Genomic DNA, 20,574 nt, shown 5'->3' on the forward strand with positions numbered 1-20,574 from the left:
GCATCTACATTTCTATTGCTCTATGTATGTATAACAGCCCTGGAAGTGCTTGTGTCCAAAAATAGGATACCTCAAGCTTGTTAAAAATCTGACTGAAGCAAGTGGTGTTTGGCCACAAGTATTCACAATTATTGTGACATAGATGTGCTAGAAAACCCAAAGGTACTCCAGTTCGTTTGTTTTTTTCATAAACACTCCGTGCTTCACGAAGTCAATCTGATTGCAGATCACCTGACCATCATATCTGCAGCATTTATTCCCTAAAAATGGATTCAGTCTGGCTTCTCTTGATATTTTTAGACCATATTTCTCTTTGATTCTAAAACTGTTTGTCACACAGTTATTAACACATTCTCAGTTCTGCTCCCTGCTGTTTTTAACACCATCTACTCATGCTGTGTTTTTTAAAGACTTTATTTATGAAATAAGGCTTCAAATTCACATCCTGCTCCCTTATGCTCAATATCCTTTAAAAAGTTCCTTTCTCTCCTGTCTATTGTTTCCTTCTCTTTGTTCAGACAAGGGCTATGTTTGGCTTTTTCCCATCCTGGCCACTACACGCTGCTACTGTTAAGCTTTAAAGAACAAGCACTTGCTTCTGAGCAAAGAGAGAAAACAAACAAACAAAATGCATCTTTCTTCGTCTGATACTGTAGCTTCTTTTTCTTCTAAGTTACTTTCTGTTGGTGCCTTCAAAGCTTTTCAAGTATCGCTCAAGTCCCCGAGTAACCTTGTCTGAGATGCTCAGGCTCCCTGGCCAGGCAGTAGTCACAGCCACAGCAGCAGAGGGATAGTAGCAAGGAGAGAGTTGTAGAACACTGCTGAGCTTCCTACTGTAAGCAACTGAGCATAGTGTTTAAAGCAAACTTTGAAAGCAACGTGGTAATCCTACAAAGTGCAGTGTTCAGACCTCATACGATTTCTAAGGGCGTTGGGGGTATTTGCCCCAGTTCTTGGCCAGCTTCCAAATCAATTCATTCTGCCTATCTCCCTACCTACAGTTCCCTGTGTTTTCCTGCATGTTTGCCAAATTATAAATCATTTGTGAACAGTTAGCTGCAACTTTTGTTTAAAAAGAATGAACGACTGCCAAATGTAAAAGTCAAACTTACAAAGCAGCAGCTTGTGTTTGTAGTGGAGGAAACCAACACTGAAAAAGCAGACTGCTTTCTATGACAATTTTCTTGTTCGTTGAAACTGCATTATGTATTAACAGCTGTGAAGAAATAAATCTGTTAGGAAAAGAAATGTATGTGACCAGCCATTACTCCAGCACATTGTCCCGGGGCCGCTTAACCTTGGCAGCATCTCCAAGGGTTTCTGTTTTCACACCGATAAGAGTCGTGTTGGGCCCTGGGCACCTAGGGCTGCTTCTCTCACTCTGCAGAAATGCAGGATGTGGATTCAAGTATTGCTGTGCTGGTAGTTAAAAAGATGATGGCACCTGCCTTTTTGAGAGCCTGTTGGTTCCTTTTATGGCTAAGGTGGGTGAAAATGAAGTCTTTTAATCGCACAAAGGGTTTCTGCCTCAGAAATTCCAGAGCCACCTAATTCCACAATCCTTGTTCACCTTCTCTTTGTTTCCCAAGAGCTGATGTTCCACCAGGCAGGAAGCAGCAGCAGAGCACTTAGTGACAGGGACACCTCAGGTACCACCACAGCTTCCAGCTGGCAGTGCCAACAGTGCAGCTTTTCAATGACCTGCAAAAGATGCTCCTTAAACTTGTCTTTACACGTCTGTGTTCCCCAGTGATATGTTTGATTCTCAGCTCTGCCTGTTTCCAGCACACATGCACACGGTGTGGCCAGTTGCCAGCCGCAGAGGCAATTAATTAATTGCATTTGTTTTCACTCCTGACTGCTAACAGGTGACCTATAAAACAGCGCTAGAGCAGTTCTTGTGAACTTCCCCGTAAGGTTTGATTCTATGTAGGTGGCCTTTGTGCATAAATTGCTCTTATCTACTCTAAACAAATTTAGAAATTGCCCTTTCTTATTCAAGTGCACAATAGCTACAGCCAGCTCAGAGGTCATTGTCTGGTCAGGGTTGGAACGTTTTCAGAGTAGAAGACTTCAAGTTTGTACTTTCTTTTGCTTCATGGAAAACGTGGAGGAGAAAAATACCATTAATTTTTCATTGTGTATTAAGGTGCTCAGATGCACACTTTCCTGTGTTATTTTTGTAACAGTTATCCCCCTCTATGCTGGTATATAGACGACTTGCCTGAAATCAAGTTGAATTCTATCAGAGCAATGCTTTTGAGCTGTGCTTATCCCTGTTTTTGTGTTTGTGTTAGTTTTAATTCAGAAAGCTCACTAAATATTGACACTGCAGCTGTGTAGAAGCTTGTACTCATGGAGGGAGGCCAGCAGTTGCCACCACTGGACATGGCACAAGTGAGTCAAGTGTGAATAGGGCGTTCATGTTCATCCTATTTTCTCATGAGTTCATCCTTTGTTGTATTCTGAAGAGCATATTTGCACAGGGTGCAAAGTGACACAATAGCCAAGGAAATAAATAATTTCTTGTGGTGGAAAGAAAAGATGATGGTAACTCATGGGCAATGGGAGCTGGTGCATAAAATGCTGTGACTCTCTTCTGCTGCTGTGGATTTTTTTGGATACTTGTTCCAAGTGAAGCAGATAGCCACTCTTCTGTGAGAAATCTGTCATCAGTAGACAGTATCATGGATGCTTTGGTAGTCAAGTATTATGGCTGAGGCAGTGCTTTCTAATCTGGTCAGCAAATGTAACCCATTTCCGTGTGTCCATTTCCAGGGTATGTGCAATGTACAATTCAGTAAGGGGATCCTGCTCAGAGCCGGTAAGCTTCACCACTCACAGCTCAGCACCGGAGTGTCCCTTCCCACCCAAGCCCTCACACAGGACCAAAAGCTCCTTAACCTTACAATGGAAGGTAGGTAATGCTTGGGTCAGAGCGGGCACCCGCCAAAGCAGAGGAAAAATACAGCTTGCCAACATAAGTGTAAAACATAACTGAAAGTGAGACAGTCATTTTTCAGTAAGGGACATGAACTTGCTCTACTCTGACAAATCCCTCCCTGTGCACTGACTTGACTTTTAAAATGTATGTGTTTCATTACATTCCAGCTTCTTCTCGTTAGTTGTTAAGAGGCTGCCAAGCTGTGTGCTTTAGTTTTACTTTAAGCTGTAGTCATATGCCTGGGGGGAGAAAGTAGTTCTCTTATTCCCAAAACTGCCTTTTGTTTGTTTTTGTTCATAGGCACCCATTGATAATGGCTCAAAAATCACCAGCTACCTTCTAGAGTGGGATGAGGTAAGTAACAACCAGTGGAAATAAATACATAAATAAATGGCACTCAGGCTTTACAAGGATTTGCTGAGTAAAGAAAAATAACTAAGTAGAGGGGAAACTAGAAGTAGGAAAATGAAATCCTAATGACAGTAGGTAGAATTGGAAGGGTGAGAGGAGCAGTGAGGGGAATGCTTATCATCTGGTGGGTTTTACACAGACACTGTTACTGGTTCTGTACTCTTGAAATTCAACTTTTTACTGCTTGCTTGGTGTGCTTAATTTTTTGATTAGCATTACTTATTATTTAATTGCTTGCATTGTGATATATCTAAGAGGGTCTGTTCATGATCATGCACTTATCGTGGATGATAAGGATAAGGAAAAACACTGTTCCTGCCTCAAAGGCAACAGGACATGATCATACAGCCCTTTGTGCAGAAAATGTACTCTAGCTTAACATAGTGGTGCCCTTGACACAGTGACAGTTAGTTCTCTTACAGACACTAGGGGAAATTCTAGTTTTCTGTCCCAGGGAAGTCTAACTTACAGTGTTAGTGAGCAGCATGCCATTGGGGATTGGGCCGAAAGCAAGAGATGTGCAGTACTGCTTGCTGGAGGTGGGTTCTGGTTGCAAGTCCTCCCTCGTTCCCCTGATTCCTTTATGCCTCCTTGCCGTTGCACCAGTTGTATTTCTGCAGAAAGCATGAGTCAGTGGTTATCATCTTTGAAGGAAAAATATGTTGGTGACAGAAGGCTTGGGCGACGCTTTAAAATAAAATGTGATGAGTCAGGAAGTGAGGAGTGTGAAGGGGTGTTCAGACTGAGAAACATCTCCCGGGGCTTCTAATATTCTAAGAATAATAGTCTAAAGGGAATAGTCTGTTATGAACAGTTCTCCATCATTTCACTAGTAGCATGTTCCCAGATCGGTCTGCTACATGTTTGGCATTTGGAACCACTCGCTGTGCAAACATTTACTGGATGCTATCACAGCAAGTGGGACCTTCATGATGAGAAACCCGCTGAACTAAAATTAAACAATAATTCCAGAATGGCTGGCTGCCTCTCTCTGCATAATGGAAGGGGAAAGGTTGTCAGTGAAGAAGAAAAAAAATGGAGCATGAGGTCTGGGAAAGGAAATAAAAAAAACATGTCTCCAAAAGGACAGGCCAGGATAATCCCATTATACTTTCTGTGACATCTTGATTCTGCAGTTTCGATCTCTTGCAAAGCTTCCATTAACTGGGAAGCCATGGGAACGTAACAACACAGAGGAATGAAGGAGTGGAAAAGGGAAGGGGGGAAAGAGAAGATCTGCAGAGGAAAAGGACCAACAACAGAATATTGATACAGTGCGCATATTTTCAATGTTAATTTTGTCCACATGGTGCCTAGTTGTATTTTTTTATGTAAGAGAATGCTCTTGTCCTTTGAACCTTTTAATACCAACGATATAACTAGAAAGATTTATTATGCCTGTTTTTCTTTCACATGGCAAAAGTAGCTTGTTTTAGACTAGTGTATGCACCAGTGGCAAAGAATGCAGGAATCCTGATTGCCTTAGTCCATCTACTTTGATTACCTTGTTTTCTCAGTAACAGGCCTGAAATCTGAGATCCCAGCGGACAGCTGGCCAGCACGGATGAAAGAATGGCAGCCCATGTCATTTGTAAAGTGCTGTACTCTCTCACCGCGCCACGTAAATTTCGATGAAGCAAATGCCCAGCTATGTTACAATGCCACACTGTGTCCTGGTGAAATCAAGAAGTAAATACGTGGAGGGAGAGGAGAATGCTTGCCAGGCAACAGCAGAAGCTCTGCCAGAGCTCAGCTAGAGCAGCATTCATTAGCTACGGGGCACAGGATAAAATATAAACACAGGAAAAATGGGTGATCGGAAGGAAATTAAATTGCAACTGCAAAGCACAGGGGGTTTTGCGTGAGTGGAGAACAAGAAACCTATCCAATAATAAAGTTAGAAAAACAACCCTAAGATGGCAGTCTGCATAGAAAATGTGAGTCTCCGTAATGAGGGGTAAGGTGAGAGTGAGTTACAAGAAGCAGTGCATCTCAGACCTCACGTCTTCCCACGCTTGGTGAATTGTAGTTTATAGCATCTCAGATGCAGCCAGGATCATAGGTGGCATTGCTTTCCTATGCAAAAAGTAAATGGTTGCTGTAGAACGATGGCAGAAGCACCCGGTTGTTTTACAGCCCTAGGGGTAGGTGAGGCTGTAAGTTGGAGCAGGAGCACAGCACCTCACCCTGCATGGCTGCAGTTCAGTTCTAAGTTTTTTCCTGACCTGGAGAGCCTGGAAAATAAAGCAATGGATGGACAAAGCTAATCCTGCTGTTTCACCTTTTTTTCCTCCCAGTTTGGATTAAATTGTTTGTATGGGTTGTTACACGTTACTTAGAAAAGGCAAATATTTTTCTTTCTCAGTTTTGGCGTAGATCTTTGAATTATTGTTGTAAAGCGTTGCTAATAAACTGGTTTAGCTTAAACTGCCTGGAAAACTGCAGAGAGGAGGGGGACCTTTGACCTTTAACAGAGCAAAAGATCAGCATGTTGTCACTCAGTTCTGCTGTGTGCTTGGTAGTGAAGTATCCATTGACTTCAGGGGCATTCGGAGGAGCCCCTCTTTTCCAGTAGTTTGGAGTTCCAGGGGATCTGGACGTGCCCACACCTCGAGTGCTGGGAATGGCACCAGCAGCCTGGTGGCACTATATTAAAGCAGCAGTTAGGGAAAACTCTCCCTTCTGGCTCTTCTTCTGCATTTCCCTTTGACCTTAGGAACGTCAACTAGCTATTTGATGACATTGAGCCAGGGTTCGTCATTCAGGGTAAAAAAGATCGATCTGATTAAGTTGCATTAAAAGTGTACATAACAGAACATCCCTGTGGAGCTGATGCTTTCTCCAGATGCCAGCGTTCATCGAACCTAGTGAACTGCAATTGCATTGGAAAATGCCTCTGGCAGTGCTGAAAGAATCAGGCCTTTGTTACTAATTAGACGTGAAATGATCATTCTGTGATTAAGTGGTAGTAAATAAATGTTTCTCTTGTGCATAAGGACGGTGAGAGTATTCATTCATTGTCCATGGGACTGTTCCTGAGCCAGAGACAAGGAATGCAGTTTGTGTCATGCCTTATTTCTGGTCTAGAAAGAGCTGTGTTTTAATTTGTGCAAGAGAGAGACAAGTTCATTACCACCCAATTCAGACCTATATGCATGGAAGTTTATATACCAATAGATGGAGATCATTTTGTGCTGCCAAAAGGTCTTAAATGTCTTGAGGCCAGCTAGCAGAGATATGCTGATCTGTACTGGCTGACACTCTGGTCCATGTGCCCCAGTGATGGTCCACCAAGACTGGGATATGTGGCTCTCGTGCTTGGGCTTTTGGGTGGTGTGTGTTTGCCTTCCTGCCCTCTAGGTCTGTTTTGTGCCTGTGTCGCTGCTATTAGATATGCAGGAGGAGATGTTTGGATAAAACCATTTGCTTTTTATGTACATATTGTAGTGATGTTTTGTGTGTCCTGCTCTGTTTTCTCAGTATTTACGCATACAGAAAGCTCAGCCTCTTGCAACAGTGCCTGCACAGTAAATACCTTGCAGAGATATTCAGGCGGATTTATAATCACCATTGACAGTCTGCATCACAGCCTGGTGTCAGACCAAGTATCAGTCTGGTGCTTTTTATTGGCAGCATGAACCAAATGCAGCAGTTACGCTGTCAAGGCCTGGAACAGATTGCCACCGTGCCTCCTGGTTGCAGGTCTGATGCTGGCAGCTTCCATTCCAGTCCTTTGCAGTGAGGGCTTGGGAAGGGCTGTGCTCTGCTCCTTCATCTGCTCTCCTGCTGTGGCTCACCCCTTCTGACAAGGTCTTCTGCAGGGACAGTAGCCAACAAAACCCGCCTAAAATCTCTTAACCACCATCTCCATCAACGCTGTCTCCACAAGAAACTTCGGCACCGTTTTAAGTGTGTGTGTAGCTTCGAACGGAGCTGAAACAGCAGGCAAACCTTTTTAAAATCTCTGTTCATGTGCTGCGTTATAGTATTGTGCAAATCTAATGGATTTGTGGAGCTGAACTGCCCCTGTTTCCTCGGGCAGGCCCTGATGCCAGCGCGGCGTGGGTTGTCACTGTGAAGAGCGGGCAGCGCGGGGCTGGAGAAAGCAGGGCTGGGGAAGTCAGACAGTGTCTGCTCTCCCGCTGAGATTTGTGGATTAGGAATATTTGAGGAAATGATACAGTGTATTTTAAGCAACTTACAAAACATTATTTAGAGGATTAAAAGTTGGATGCTGAATATACAAAGAATAGGGGAAGGATTCTGGGAAAGCTGCAAGGCTCTTGGGTGGCAGCCAGTACCAGCCTGCCAGTTGTGCTTGTCCATAATTATGCCAGCATTAGAGCTTTCATAAATCTTGGGAGGGAAGGAGCGGAGAGACTATTTCCAGGCTATTAATGCCAGAATAATTAGAAATATCGGCCAGCCTATCCAATTAGTGCCAATAGAAGCCAAAATACCAGCCAGTCTGAGTAACTTGAATACCAGTCAGTCTCTGAGTGAGTCTTGGGGAATGTACGATACCAGATCCAGAAGAAAGATATATACAGTATCAGAATTTGTACAGTGATGAAGCTGAAGATTACGAAGATTACCAAATGTTGAAGTTGAGTTTTAACCCGCCAGTTTGACAAAGTGGAATGTCCATGGTCCATTGCTCCCAGTTCAGGCGCTGTGCTGCAGGTGAGGCTTTCCATGGCTTCCCTTTTCAGCCAGCTATTGCTGCACTTATTAATCACATGCTTAGCATTTGGTCGCTCTACTTCTCTTGGAGAAAAAGAATAGGGAAGTGATGAAAAAAACCTATCCTTAAGCATAAAATAAAAAGAGATTAAATGTTTTCAAGTGCTTTGAAAACAGCAAAGTCGGGATGGTTTTAAACCATCAAAGAAAAATTAATTGAAGGCCTCTGAATCTACAAGAGAGTGTTTGCATAAGGGAAAATAGCCCCATTCTTAGTAGTCCTGCCCTGATTAATGGTTATTTTACTGAAACATAAGATTAGTAATTGGGTTTTATGTAGTCAGGGTATTGAACAGGTTACAGCTGAGCTGGGAAGTAGCGAGACCTCTCCTTTTGTTGAAAAGAATTTTTATCACGTAACTGTATACTCAGGGATTTTAGAATTGAAAGAAACATTCTCTCTTATGAGGAGCTTTGCTTTTAGGATTCGCCATTTTCTTCCAGTTCCACCCCCTGAATTTAGTTGAGCTGTGCAGTAACGTTGCAGCCAGAGCAGGTGGGTGAAGCTAAAGGAGAGCGTCAGTAGAAACAAGTTCTAGAACAGATGTAGAATAGCACTGGGCAAATAAAAGTAAGTTATGGTTATTTGCCGCTGTGCTGAACGTCCCTTCAGTGCCTCCAAGTTGTGCAACGCTGGAGGTCTGCGTGGTTGTTTCTAGTTTGCCAAACACATCTTGGAGATTTACTACATGTGTTGTGTGGAGTTCTTGCTTCTGTATCGCAATCCGAGTGGAAGGAGGTGGAAATGGATAGGGGCTGGAGAATGGACGAGTGAAAAATGTGTGTCCCACTTGGATGTTTTGGGAGTCTTTAATGATGAAGCGAAATATTGACCGTGGGAGAAGAACGGGGGGCTTGGGAGGAGAGGCAGAGCCCAAGGAGGCAGCAGCAGGTTGGGCTGTTTGAATATTAACTGCAGCGAGGGGCACCTTTGTTGGTAATTGTCCAAAATGAAAAGCTGCAGAGGCAAGTGCCAGAAATACTAAGTGGCACCGAGGAGCTCTTCCATCAGAAGCTGCAGATGTGAGCCACTTTGTGCACCAGCTTGCGCACGTGGTTGTGCTCTGCTAGGCTTCTTGTGTGCTTTTGGAGCCTGTGTAATGCTATCGTCCTCTGATTTTGCACTGAAGTTTTGATGTTAAAGCTCTTCAAAATGCATGACCTCAGGTAGGTGTTATTTGTATGGAAATGAGCATTCCAGGCCCTTTCTCGGTGCTCAGTCCTGAAAGATTCAAAAACCACCATTTCCCATGTGCAAGTGGTGTCGGATGAGGCCAGCCGCTCTGTGACATTGCAGAGATCTGTACTGCAGAAGCTTGGCTTTGTTTTCATCTGAGGGGCATACAAAGCTGGGGTCGGGTTGAAGAAGTTTTTGTCTTATTTCAATCAAGGAGGGGAACTTTTGAATGTCCCTTTCCTCTTGTGCTGGCTCGGGCTTGGTGTGCCGTGGGAACGACTTGGCCTTGAGACACCTCACCAAGTCCCATGTCATGCTGCTGCCCCACCTGGTGTTGTCAGGGCTCACCGTAGTTCCAGGGCAAATTAACACCTTAGGCAGGCACGTTTCTCAACATCTTCTGCTTTCTGTTTCTCATCATTGTCTGCTTTCCAACAAATCCCCCCTGCTTGCTCTGAACAGCCAGGTGGGCGCCCGTCCTGATGTGATTTAATTAATTGCTGTGTGATGGAGAAATCCCTGTGATGGGTTCTGTGGGGCGAGGGCTGCGCCCATCCCATGGAGCAGCTGGAGCACGGCGGGCTGATGATGGGCAGCGAGAGCCCTCTGGTGGGATGAAGTGTTCCTGAAGGGCCGACAGAATCAGAATCTGGTGTGCAGAGATATGGGTTGCAGGGCTCCCGAGATGAATTTCACATCCAGCTCACGTGCGTTGGGGTTAAGGAATAGGATAAATTGCATTTCAATTAAAGCAACAGAAGCTGTAAATACGTCTTACGAAGATAAGAACCTGGAAGGAGGAGGGATCTGACAACAGGCTGCATTAATATGTATTCATTTAGGTAATGTAGCAATGCTGCCAGTGACTGTTTTACAGAGTTCTGTTTGCTCGCTGCTTTTATGAAAGCATCCAGATCTAATACCACTTAACAGTTCTTAGAATAAGAAACGCCTGGTTTTCTTTCATAGCTATCTGATTACAAACTGTTCTCTTTCTAGGGAAAAAGGAACAGTGGTTTCAGAGAATGCTACTTTGGAAGCCAGAAGCATTGCAAGCTGACTAAGCTCTGTCCGGCTTTGGGTTACACCTTCCGACTAGCAGCTCAGAATGACATCGGTACTAGGTAAGTTAGCCCAGGATGCACGCTGCTTGGAGAAAAAGTGATGGTTGAGGAGTTTAACTTGCAACAAAATCATAAAGGCAGACTTCTGCTTTGTTTTGTTTTTGTTTTTTCCCCTCCTTGTGATTTTGAGTTCAATATCTTCCCTGGTGGGATCGTTCGCCTCCCATGGAACTGCCGTGTGCCTTCGGAGCGATGAGGTTGGCCGAGGCAGAGGCTTCTTTTGAGGTGTTAAATGGTGTTTTGTGGTCTGTTTCTTATACAAAAAGAATACATCTGTTATGTGAAATTCCCCCTGGGGACCCCTGTGAACCAAGAAAAACAAGCAAGAGGAAGTTGAGTTACAGATTTTGAAAGGAATCTTGATGTATTTATTTTCCTATTTTACAGCAAAGCTCCTCTGCCTTTTTTTCGGCAGTACAGTCCCTTCCTTCTTTGGGACTGGCAGGGCTGGCCCCGGAGAGGATGGGCACACCCTAAGGCTTTTCTCTGCCAGTGAGCAGATGCGTTCAGATGAAAGTGATGAGAAATCAGGCTTATTCCAGTCCTCAGGGACCTCCTGGGGAGGCACTGCACAGCCAGGGCCAGTGCGTACCCAAGAAACGTGGTGCTGCAGGGGCTGGGTGCTAGTCTGGGTGCTCGTCTACTCATGGAAGGAGAGTAGCCAAGGAAAGATTGAGCTGTGAAGAAGCTAAACACCCAGTGCTTTTGTATACTCATTTATTGTCCTTCTTAGCTAAACAGGATCCAGTAATTACTACTAGAAGGAAAGATAGAGAGCTGGTCTATAATGATATGCTTTGCTGAGGGAGATTGTTTTGTTGTCCTATCTCCCAAAACATGAAACTCCTAGCAATATGTAACTTTAAGTTATTGTATTTGTGTTCCTGTGTTTTCCCTTTGAGATGTGCTGGGACTGTTCATGTTTGCAGAGTCCCTCGCCAGCTTCTTGCAAGATCATCTCCCTCCCTATTTAAATAATCCTTGAACTGCAGAGTGATGTGAGCTGGAGCTGCTAAGTGTAAAAAGAAGGGTAATGATGTCCCTGCAAAGTTCACAGTTTGAGAATCTCTCCCGTTCGCCAGATTTTTAAAATATTTTCAGACCTGCTTCAATTCTTCCCCCCTTTTTTGGTTGTACTCTCCTTTTTTCTCTTGAGTTTACAGAGAAGTGTACTCGTGGTCAGCCGCTGTGTGTTAATCTATGAGATAAGCACCAATGGCACGTGGTTTGTTTTTTATAGACAGCACTCAAAATTATGGCATGTTAATGTCATCTAACACTTCATATTTTAAGATGGTGTTGGCTCTAATGCTTGTGGATTTATCATCTGAGATTTTTTTTCTTGGCTATCGGTGGATTGTTTTTAAGCTGTAAGGACATTTCAATTCGTGTGCTTGTGTTGTTTTTGAGAAAGAAGACTCAGGAAAGGAGACGTGGCTTCCTTGTGTGCATTGGATTCCTACGATGACTTGACTAAATACATTGTGCTTTAGAAACAGATTTGAAAATTGCGCTCGCTTGAGAGTTCTGATGTCGTACTCCTTAAGATCCACCAAAATCTAGCTGCTCTAAATGTCGTTCTCAAATTTCCATTGTGCATAGTGTAGCCTGCTTGGCTCTTACGAGAGCTGTTCCCACACTTGTTCAACACAACCAGCTGTTGCATTTCAAGGCGTTGTGTGCTGGGATTTAGACAAGGTGAGAGCGTGCATCTCTTCTGCTGCAGCTGTTCTGTCCGGTTGCAACCCAAACTGTGTGAAAGAACAACACTGTTCTCAGCTTTAAATGCAAAGGAATTTGGGTAGGGAAGATTAGAAAGGAGGAAAGCCAACCTGAAGAGAAGGAAGGTATCTGTGCCTGCACTAGGCAGCTCCTATGTGATGCTGAGCATGTATGGTCGTGAATGGATGCATTTTTCCCTTCTTCTTTGGAGGGCCTATCTGAAGTATTGAGACTGGTTTTGCTGAAGCACTTGGCTTTCAGAGATGGAGCTTAAATAGAAGCTGTATTCCAAGTTCATTGGAAGTGGAAACTGCATCTCAAGTCAACATCTGAAAGTTTAGAAGTTGGGCTTCGTTTGCTGTGTTTTAGTTCCTATTTGTTAAATTAGATTTACTTCACAGTTAATAGTAAGTTAATATTTTTGAGGCAGTCAGGTGTTTTTCCCAATGTTATTGAAATAAAAATGACTGTAAGGGCACATAATTCTAAGATTCTGTGATAATCCTGTGTTTATTTCTGTTCTTAGTTTTGACTTAACTTTGCGTGCCACTTGGGCAATATTAACAGCATCTAAATTTTTGAAAAATACCAAATATGCACATGAATACACTGAGGTTTTCTTTTTGTGGGTTTTTTTTTAAATATTCCTTTTTCTCTCCTTCTCTTTTCCTGTACAGTGGGTACAGCCAGGAGGTGGTATGCTACACTACAGGTAATATTCCTCAGACTCCCTCTGCACCAAGGCTTGTTCGAGCTGGTGTTACGTGGGTTGCATTGCAGTGGAACAAAGTAGAAGGGTGCACGCCAGAAGAAGTGATTTCCTACACCTTGGAAATTCAGGAAGAAGACAATGTAAGTGCTGTGTTACTACAAAGTGTACTGAGTGGCTCAAATTGAGTTTCCATTTATTAGTCCAAGTTTACTGAGAATATTATGGTCTGCAAATTTGGAGGGCCGCTCCAATCAAAGGTTATGTGAGGACTCTTTAAAACGTTATGTAACAGGAAAAAAAAAAAGTATTTTAATAGGATGCCTTTTAAGAGTATGCAGTACTTGGCAGGATGTGGATGTGTGATTTGTTCAGCTCCACAGCAGAGTTTGGAATCCTTAGCTTAAGATTTAGCTAAAATTCTTAGCAAAAATTGTCTGCTATCGTGCACGGTTCCTTTACAAAGCTTCAGAGGAGACCATAACCTACAGGGCAGTTTGTCCTTAAACAGTCCTTTGTGTTCTGCCGGCTGCCGAGGAGTGTGCTTGCTTTCTGTCATCATCTGTCACTTTTATTTCTCTTATATGTGATAAACTGCTGCTCCTGCTCTTGCACTTATTTCACAGACAAATTATATTATTCAGATCAGTTGCACCATCCCTCTAGACAGAATGTTACTGTGACCTAGTAGCCTAAAGAAGGCAAACAAAATAAAACCTTGATTGCAAAGCCTCTTTGAAATACATTCTAGCTGCACACTAATGTAGGGAGCACTTAGTGGAAATCTGTTTGTTTTTGTCTCTTTAGGATAGCGTGTTTCACCCAAAGTACACTGGAGAGGAGCAAGCCTGTACTGTGAAGAACCTCAGAAGAAGCACACAGTATAAATTCAGGGTGAACCTTTATTTTATTTTTTTCATAGCATTTTCTGTGCTGAATCTTTTTCCTCCAGGCGCTGTAGGGACCCTTTATGGCCCTCTGCAAAGCTGAGCCATCAAATCCAAATTCTCCCCATGACATAAGGGGTTATTTTATACTGATAGATTAATTTGATTAACTCGTATCACAGAAGTGTTTTAAAACTAGCAGTGGGGCCATCTGGCTAATTCTGGGCTGGCCAAAAGTAGATGGTTGACTATTATGGGACTCTAGGTAATAGTGAACAAAGGGCGGGGAGGAACTTAATTTTATGCAGATCAGTGACTGTTTCTAGTGAGGCTCCCCAAAAAACAGCACTGGTATATATTATTCAGTAATTTTATCACTGACTTGAAAGCAAAGTTTCATTTCTACACCTAGCAAGTAGATGAGAAGGTGAGGGACTGGAGGCTGGGGAAACAGGAGCTCAGAAGTGTTGAAGATCCCAATTGAAAAATCAGTTTAAAATGAATTTTCAGTTCCTGCTCGGTTAGTGCAGACTTCAGCAGAATAAATAAAGGAACTTATAAGTTATAAATAGGTTGTATTAGATTTATATCTCAAACTGATCCCCTAGAGCTGCTTGTCCATTTCATCTATCTGGTGTTCATGGTATGATGTCTTAAATGGAAGAACCGTCAGAGAAGAACCAAGAGATGATTAAATAATTAGACAACGTGGCAATTAGAAATAAAGAAGCAGGGATGAGGAGGGTGTAGCAGATCGATAGGGATGTCCACAGTGGATGAAACTTTTGTAAGTGGCTTTTCAGGTTAGCAAACCAGAAGGGTAAAATTTCCCTGTGCAGAAAATTAAGAGCCAGGTGAATTCAGTGAGAAACACTGAACTGATACTGGCTTTGATGACTTCTTTAAAACAAGCATATATGGGCAGGAGAACCCCAATTTACTTTTTTTGGCCTTAAAAATTACAAATTGTTTTCCCTGGTAGCCTCTGTTAGGAGCGGGGGATAGAAATGGCCATTTCTGAGAATAGCAGAACTCTCCAAGTGGAAAAGTTCCTGCTAGCTTATATTTACTGTTAGCAATTACAATAAATATTTTATTACTCGCTTCCTTGGCAGCAGATTTATGTCCCAGAGACTCAAGTGAGCTAATACAGCTCTCAGCAGCCACACAGTGTTAGACCATTTGGGGTTTCTTGTATGATCCTGATCTCCTCTGTCTCCAGGCCAGGTCCCCATGTCTTCCCTTAGTAGCATTCTCTCTGAAGTCACCAGAAGGTGTTCTTGGGAGGAGATGAAAGATTCTCATCTGAGAAAGTTGACTTGGTGCACATCCTGCTGGTTACAGGGCCTATGGATTACGCATCACTTGGTTGCCTGTCATACTACTCCACGTTTTTAATAACTGCTTACTGATACTCTGAAATAATTTAAGTAATGGTTTGAAATACCTCCAAAGCAATAGCAGCATAGTCGTTATTATCTTCATCTCCTGTGAGTAAATAACTTCAAGCTGCCATGTGATTTTTTTATTTTTATTTTTTTTTAAAAAAAGAGAAGCATTAATGCCATTACCTTAAACTCTCTGTCATCTGTTGCTGGTGAAGAGGTTGGAAAATCAGTGCAGTTTCTGGAGAAATGATGCTGCCAATCAGCTGTTATTAACATCCCACACACTATTTTGGAATGTGACACACTGTTTTCTTTAATGATACGTATCCTGTGCAAAACTGTCACGGGAAGCGATGTTAAATGTTACCTTTTTTTTTTTTTCCAGCTGTTTGCTTCTAATGTGGAAGGAAAAAGTTCTCCAAGTGAAGTTTTGGTCTGCACAACAAGCCCCGACAGGCCGGGACCTCCGACCAGACCCATCATTAAAGGGCCAATAACATCTCATGGCTTTAGTGTGAAGTGGGGTAAGCCAGTGCTTGTTGCTTATTTTTAGTTGATGAACTTGGACTTTTGGGTGCTCATTCAGGCTTTTTGCTTTCCATTTCGTGTCTCGTTGCAGATGGAAGGTGCTTCTCATTCCATCTACTTCCTTTATCAGTGGGACAAACATCAATATCTCATCTTTTTCAACGCTTTTTCCGAGTGTTTTGTTTGTGGCATCTCTATAAAATGTTAGCCAGCCGCTTATTGTAACTCATTCTGGAAGCTAAATTCTGCTGTCCGCTTCTGCTATGAATTCCTCGGTGTAGGTAGTGTGGGGGGAGGTGGTTTGTGGACAAGAAGGAACAGATTCAGAAATAGTTCCTGTAATCCTTTTTTGTTATATTTCACTCCTTATCTTGATTTACTAACAACATACTTTGTTGTTTTTTGGGTTGTTTTTTTTTTTTCAGATCCTCCGCAAGATAATGGTGGTTCAGAAATCCTGAAGTATCTCTTAGAGATTTCTCAAGGAAGTCCGGAAGGTAAACCTGTAACAAGTTTTCATTTTAAACCATTGTGACTATTGTAAAGAAATACTGACCCTTCTGGCTATCAGTATGCTACAGGGGTGATTGGAACTGAGTTACAGCCTTAACATTTACGGGATTCCTGGGAAAGGGTTGGTTGGTTTTAAGTATGCTCTTTTTCTCCGAGACAAGTGGAATTTTAGGTTGCAGGGATGAACCTTCTGTTTTATTTTATATTTAATGTATTTTAGAAATACATGTATTTGTATATGTATTTTTATGTGTTTATTTCTATGTTTATGTGTCTAGGTATATATATGTCTTGAAGCAGGAATAATACAGTAATATTAAAATGAATGGCTTCAGGAAAGAAATCACATGGAAGGCCTCGTTAGGGACGTTCTTTTTGACATTAGTAAACTTGTTGCATTTGTGCTTTTTCTGAACTTGGATATATCTAATTTTCTAGCAAATCAGTGGGAAGTGGCATATAGTGGATCGGCTACAGAATATACCTGTACTCACTTGAAACCAGGCACTTTGTACAAACTCCGGGCGTGCTGTATCAGCACTGGCGGACACAGTCAGGTAAGTGTTATTTAACAGTAAGGGCTATTTGTTTTTTTTTTTGGAGATTTATCTGCTATATATGGTAAATGATGTTGGCTTTAAAAAGAAGGTGGATATTTTATTCTGTAGCAGAATAAATCTACGCTGATTGCAGTTAATTTTTTATTGCAAGCTGTCAAATTTTGGAAGATTCCTACGTGTATCTGATGATTTGAAGTCAAATTGCAGTTTAGTGTGATTTGCTTTCCTCAGAACCAATCTGTAGATATTTACACTTAGCCTAGAAAAAAGCAGCGTTTGTCTGGTCTGATCACTTGCTTGAGAAATGCCACAGACTCTCCTCTGCGTGAGCCTGTACTGACCAATGCAAGTGACTGCAGGGTAATCAGCTTTCGTGTGGCTCAATTGTTCCTGAAAATTGTAGGTTCCCTTTTCAGCCACTGAGTCCTGTCATTCCCTTCTTGAGTTTAAAATTATTTTAGTAGCAACACTTTCATTCCTACTGCTTTGATTTTTTTATGATTGAGTGCATTAGGGCTTGATACTGTTTTAGAAACAAGGAAAATTAAAATGAAGAGCCCCACGAAATCAGCCAGTATAGTTCCCGTGCTACAAATTTGAGTAGGCTAATGGAAGAACTCTGCCAGCTGCACTTGTAAGAAACATGCTTGATAGCATTTCCTATCCTTTGTTGTTTATATAAATTTTTAGAAATAGTTGTTCTAGAAAGTAGGGTTTTTTTAATAACTTTCTACTCATGGTTTGCTTTGCAGGTGCTGGAAGTACCACAGAGCTAACTTAGGTTCTTTTTCTCTTCCAGTGTTCTGAAAGTTTACCTGTCCGTACGCTAAGTGTTGCACCAGGTCACTGCCGGCCGCCAAGAGTTCTAGGGAAGCCGAAGCACAAAGAAGTTCAGCTACAGTGGGGTGAGCCATTGGAGCGTGTCAATTGAATACATTGCTTTCACGGTGGAAAAGATCCCTATTGAAAACCAAACGCAGACACGGGGAAACAAATTCGGTTTTGCTAAGAGTTGTTCATCCCAAGTGAAACGCAGAGTTGAGATCACTGTGCAGAGATTTAGAATCTCCTAAATGTTAGCAGTGTGACTAATGAAGTTTGAGAATGGAAGTTGTTTGTATTTTTATTAGGTGTTAGTGAGGCTTTGCCAGAAATCCCATGCGTAAGTTGTAGTTGTGGAGTGTGCGTGACCCTCGCTACCCTGTGTCCAACAACAGCCAAGCAGCCAAGATTAGGTCAGGCAGACCCCATACCACGTGCCTCCTAAATTGTCTTTGACCCAGACGGAATGTATTCAGTCCCATTCTTTGTGCTGGGGCAAAAAACAGCTCTTCAGAAGAGGAACTACTTTGTTCTGCTTAAAAAGTAGCTGGCACCTTCTGGTACCAAACACGGTTTCTCAGGGTGAAGGGTCATGGCCTTGGGAGGAGCTGCTGATCTTCCATGTGGCAGTCTGAACTGATGAATGTTTAGGGTTACGAGTAATTAATTTATGCTGGTCACGTGCGTGGTGGAGATACTGCAGGTAAGGCATCTATCAGAGATGAAAATTGTTGCTGATAATATGCATGCACATATTTTGTGCGTGTGTGTCACGTATCAGCGATACATGAAATAAAAGATCTTCCTGGCGTATGCCTTTATGTTATTAACGAATGACATATTTACTTGCTAGATATCCCTGCGTCAGAAAGCGGCTGTCCCATCTCAGAGTACAGCGTAGAAATGACGGAACCAGAAGAAGTTGTTTCTGAAGTGTACCATGGTCCTGACCTGGAGTGCACAGTCAGCAACCTCCTCCCCGGAGCAACGTATCGGTTCAGAGTGAGAGCTCTGAACGATGGCGGGGTATGTGCAGTGTGCTGGACCGTAGATTGCCTTGTTCTCACTGGAGGTGGTAAATTGCCAGGAATGCAAATGACCATCCAGAACTGTGTATTAGTGCTGATAGTCAGAGATGTGCAGTTCTGGACAGTGGTTGCATTAGTGCCGATGATCAGAAAGACAAAGGCGAGATGGGCAGGAGAAAATAAAGGGGGGAAGTGCTTAAAAGAACTTTTGAGGTAGAGCTGTGGTTTTGAATCTAGCACTCTTCTGAAATAAGATTTCATTTACTTACGTGGATTGGCTGGCCCAAAACACACAAAATCCCCGCTAACAATCTTAAATGCTTACAAGGATGGATCTCTTTACTCTTCTTCTACTGACCTTCTCTACTTTTTCAAATCTTAACTGTGTAAAAACCACGAATTTCACTCAGGTATTGATATACTCAGAGGAAAACTTGTTTGTTTGTTATGTGATTTCCTTGTAAGATAACACCTTCCTCAGGGCATACCAAATGGCCTTTCTCTGTCCTGTAACATAAAGCAGCAGCCAGAGTAAATATGTGAGATTTTTTGTAGTGTACATTCTTTGTAATTCGGACGAAGCAATCAGTGTTAGCCTCCTTGCTTGCAGAGACTCTGACAGGTGCCTGTTGAGAGGTTGTCTGGAACAAAACTTTTAGTGTTGTTCAGCCTTCATAATGGCTCATTTTTCCATACTTATTAGTATTCCATTCCAAAATATTAAGTATCATTGCTTTTCCCTTAATTGCTGATATGTTACGTTCCTTTGTTCTGGAGAATGGTTTCTAATTAGCTCGGGGATGTACTGAACAAAATTTGTTATCCCACTCACATGGCCCCAGAGAGACTGTTTCCACCATTCTCCTGTGCTTGCACTGCTGGCTGAAGCCAGCTTTCCTGGCTGTTGAAGTTTGTTTTTTCTTTTGCTGATTCTCTTACCAAAGGCTCAAAAGCTCTGAGCAGTTGGCTGAGCTGCCCACGGAGGCCTCCACGACTGCTGGGTGAGGTGACACTTGGTGACATGCTGCTGCTATACACCCAGACTGCAGCTCCATCATGTGCCATCCTTTTGCATTTAATGTGTGCCAGACATATATAAGAAGCTGGATTTCACCTCCAGTCTGTTGTTGTACTCCTCCTTACAGCCATGAGAGGAAGCCAGGCTATGGTATAGACGTGGGAGTACCTTGAAGTGTAGAGGGAAACAAACTGCTGCTCGGCTTTCTATTACTGAGCACACATTCCTACTCTTTGGTAAACTGGAAGTGACTTTGGCTTTCACAGGCAGTCACCATGGCACAGGGGGATGTCCTGGAGCAGCTGAAGTGTAGTCTGCTCATACCTAAGGATTCCTCACATTATAACCTCGCAATAATTCACGTGGTCTAATCCTGTGCTCTGATATTTAGCGCTGAGTGTTGGAAGCCCAATTTATCTTTCAGATAGCTTATTGCATCGAGAAGATTCCTACGTGCTGTTCTTGAAAAGCCTTTGTGGAATGTGCGGTGTGCGTATGTTTATGTATTAACATACAAATACCTTGTTCTTCTCTAGTACGGGCCGTATTCAGAAGCTACAGAAATCACCACGGCAGCAGGACCACCCGGCCAGTGCAGAGCACCTTCCCTGTCCTTCCTTTCTGACACACGTGTACTTGTAAGCTGGGAGGTAGGTCACGCGTCCTTGTTGTTTAATTTTGGTTTTCCTTAATCCAAGCTAATGTCACTGCCCACTTGAAAGCTAGCTCAAGAGATTTTAACTGGTTTAGAACAATTTTTTGCAATAAAATATTATGTTGAAACTCTTCTATTATCGAAAGCCATCTTCTCTTCTTTTTAAAGAGTTGCATAATGTGGATCATGAGCCATCTAGACCAACATTCAGACACAGGACATCCTACACTGCTGTCACATGTAGTGTTGGTCTGTCTAAAGTGTGCTCTGAAGGCTTTTAGCATGTCAGAGTGTCCTGGCGGGGGGAACTGTAGGCAACTATTGGCAACTTGGAACTGAAGGCAA

The 20,574-nt window shown here is 42.7% G+C and overlaps 1 protein-coding gene across 2 annotated transcripts in view; it reads left to right on the forward strand.

Annotated features, from left to right (window-relative positions):
- The window catches only part of FNDC3B (fibronectin type III domain containing 3B), a 153,261-nt gene that overhangs the window by 99,200 nt on the left and 33,487 nt on the right, over window positions 1–20,574 (forward strand). For both annotated transcript variants that reach the window (XM_021397061.1, XM_021397062.1), the window contains 11 exons: window positions 2,779–2,917; window positions 3,245–3,298; window positions 10,275–10,399; window positions 12,799–12,973; window positions 13,638–13,724; window positions 15,491–15,629; window positions 16,059–16,130; window positions 16,585–16,703; window positions 17,506–17,611; window positions 18,382–18,554; window positions 20,111–20,224. In XM_021397061.1, the coding sequence (XP_021252736.1) occupies window positions 2,779–2,917; window positions 3,245–3,298; window positions 10,275–10,399; window positions 12,799–12,973; window positions 13,638–13,724; window positions 15,491–15,629; window positions 16,059–16,130; window positions 16,585–16,703; window positions 17,506–17,611; window positions 18,382–18,554; window positions 20,111–20,224 (1,303 nt within the window). The remainder of the gene's footprint in view (window positions 1–2,778; window positions 2,918–3,244; window positions 3,299–10,274; window positions 10,400–12,798; window positions 12,974–13,637; window positions 13,725–15,490; window positions 15,630–16,058; window positions 16,131–16,584; window positions 16,704–17,505; window positions 17,612–18,381; window positions 18,555–20,110; window positions 20,225–20,574) is intronic.

Source organism: Numida meleagris, chromosome 4 (assembly GCF_002078875.1).
Source record: "Numida meleagris isolate 19003 breed g44 Domestic line chromosome 4, NumMel1.0, whole genome shotgun sequence".
Classification (NCBI taxonomy): domain Eukaryota; kingdom Metazoa; phylum Chordata; class Aves; order Galliformes; family Numididae; genus Numida; species Numida meleagris.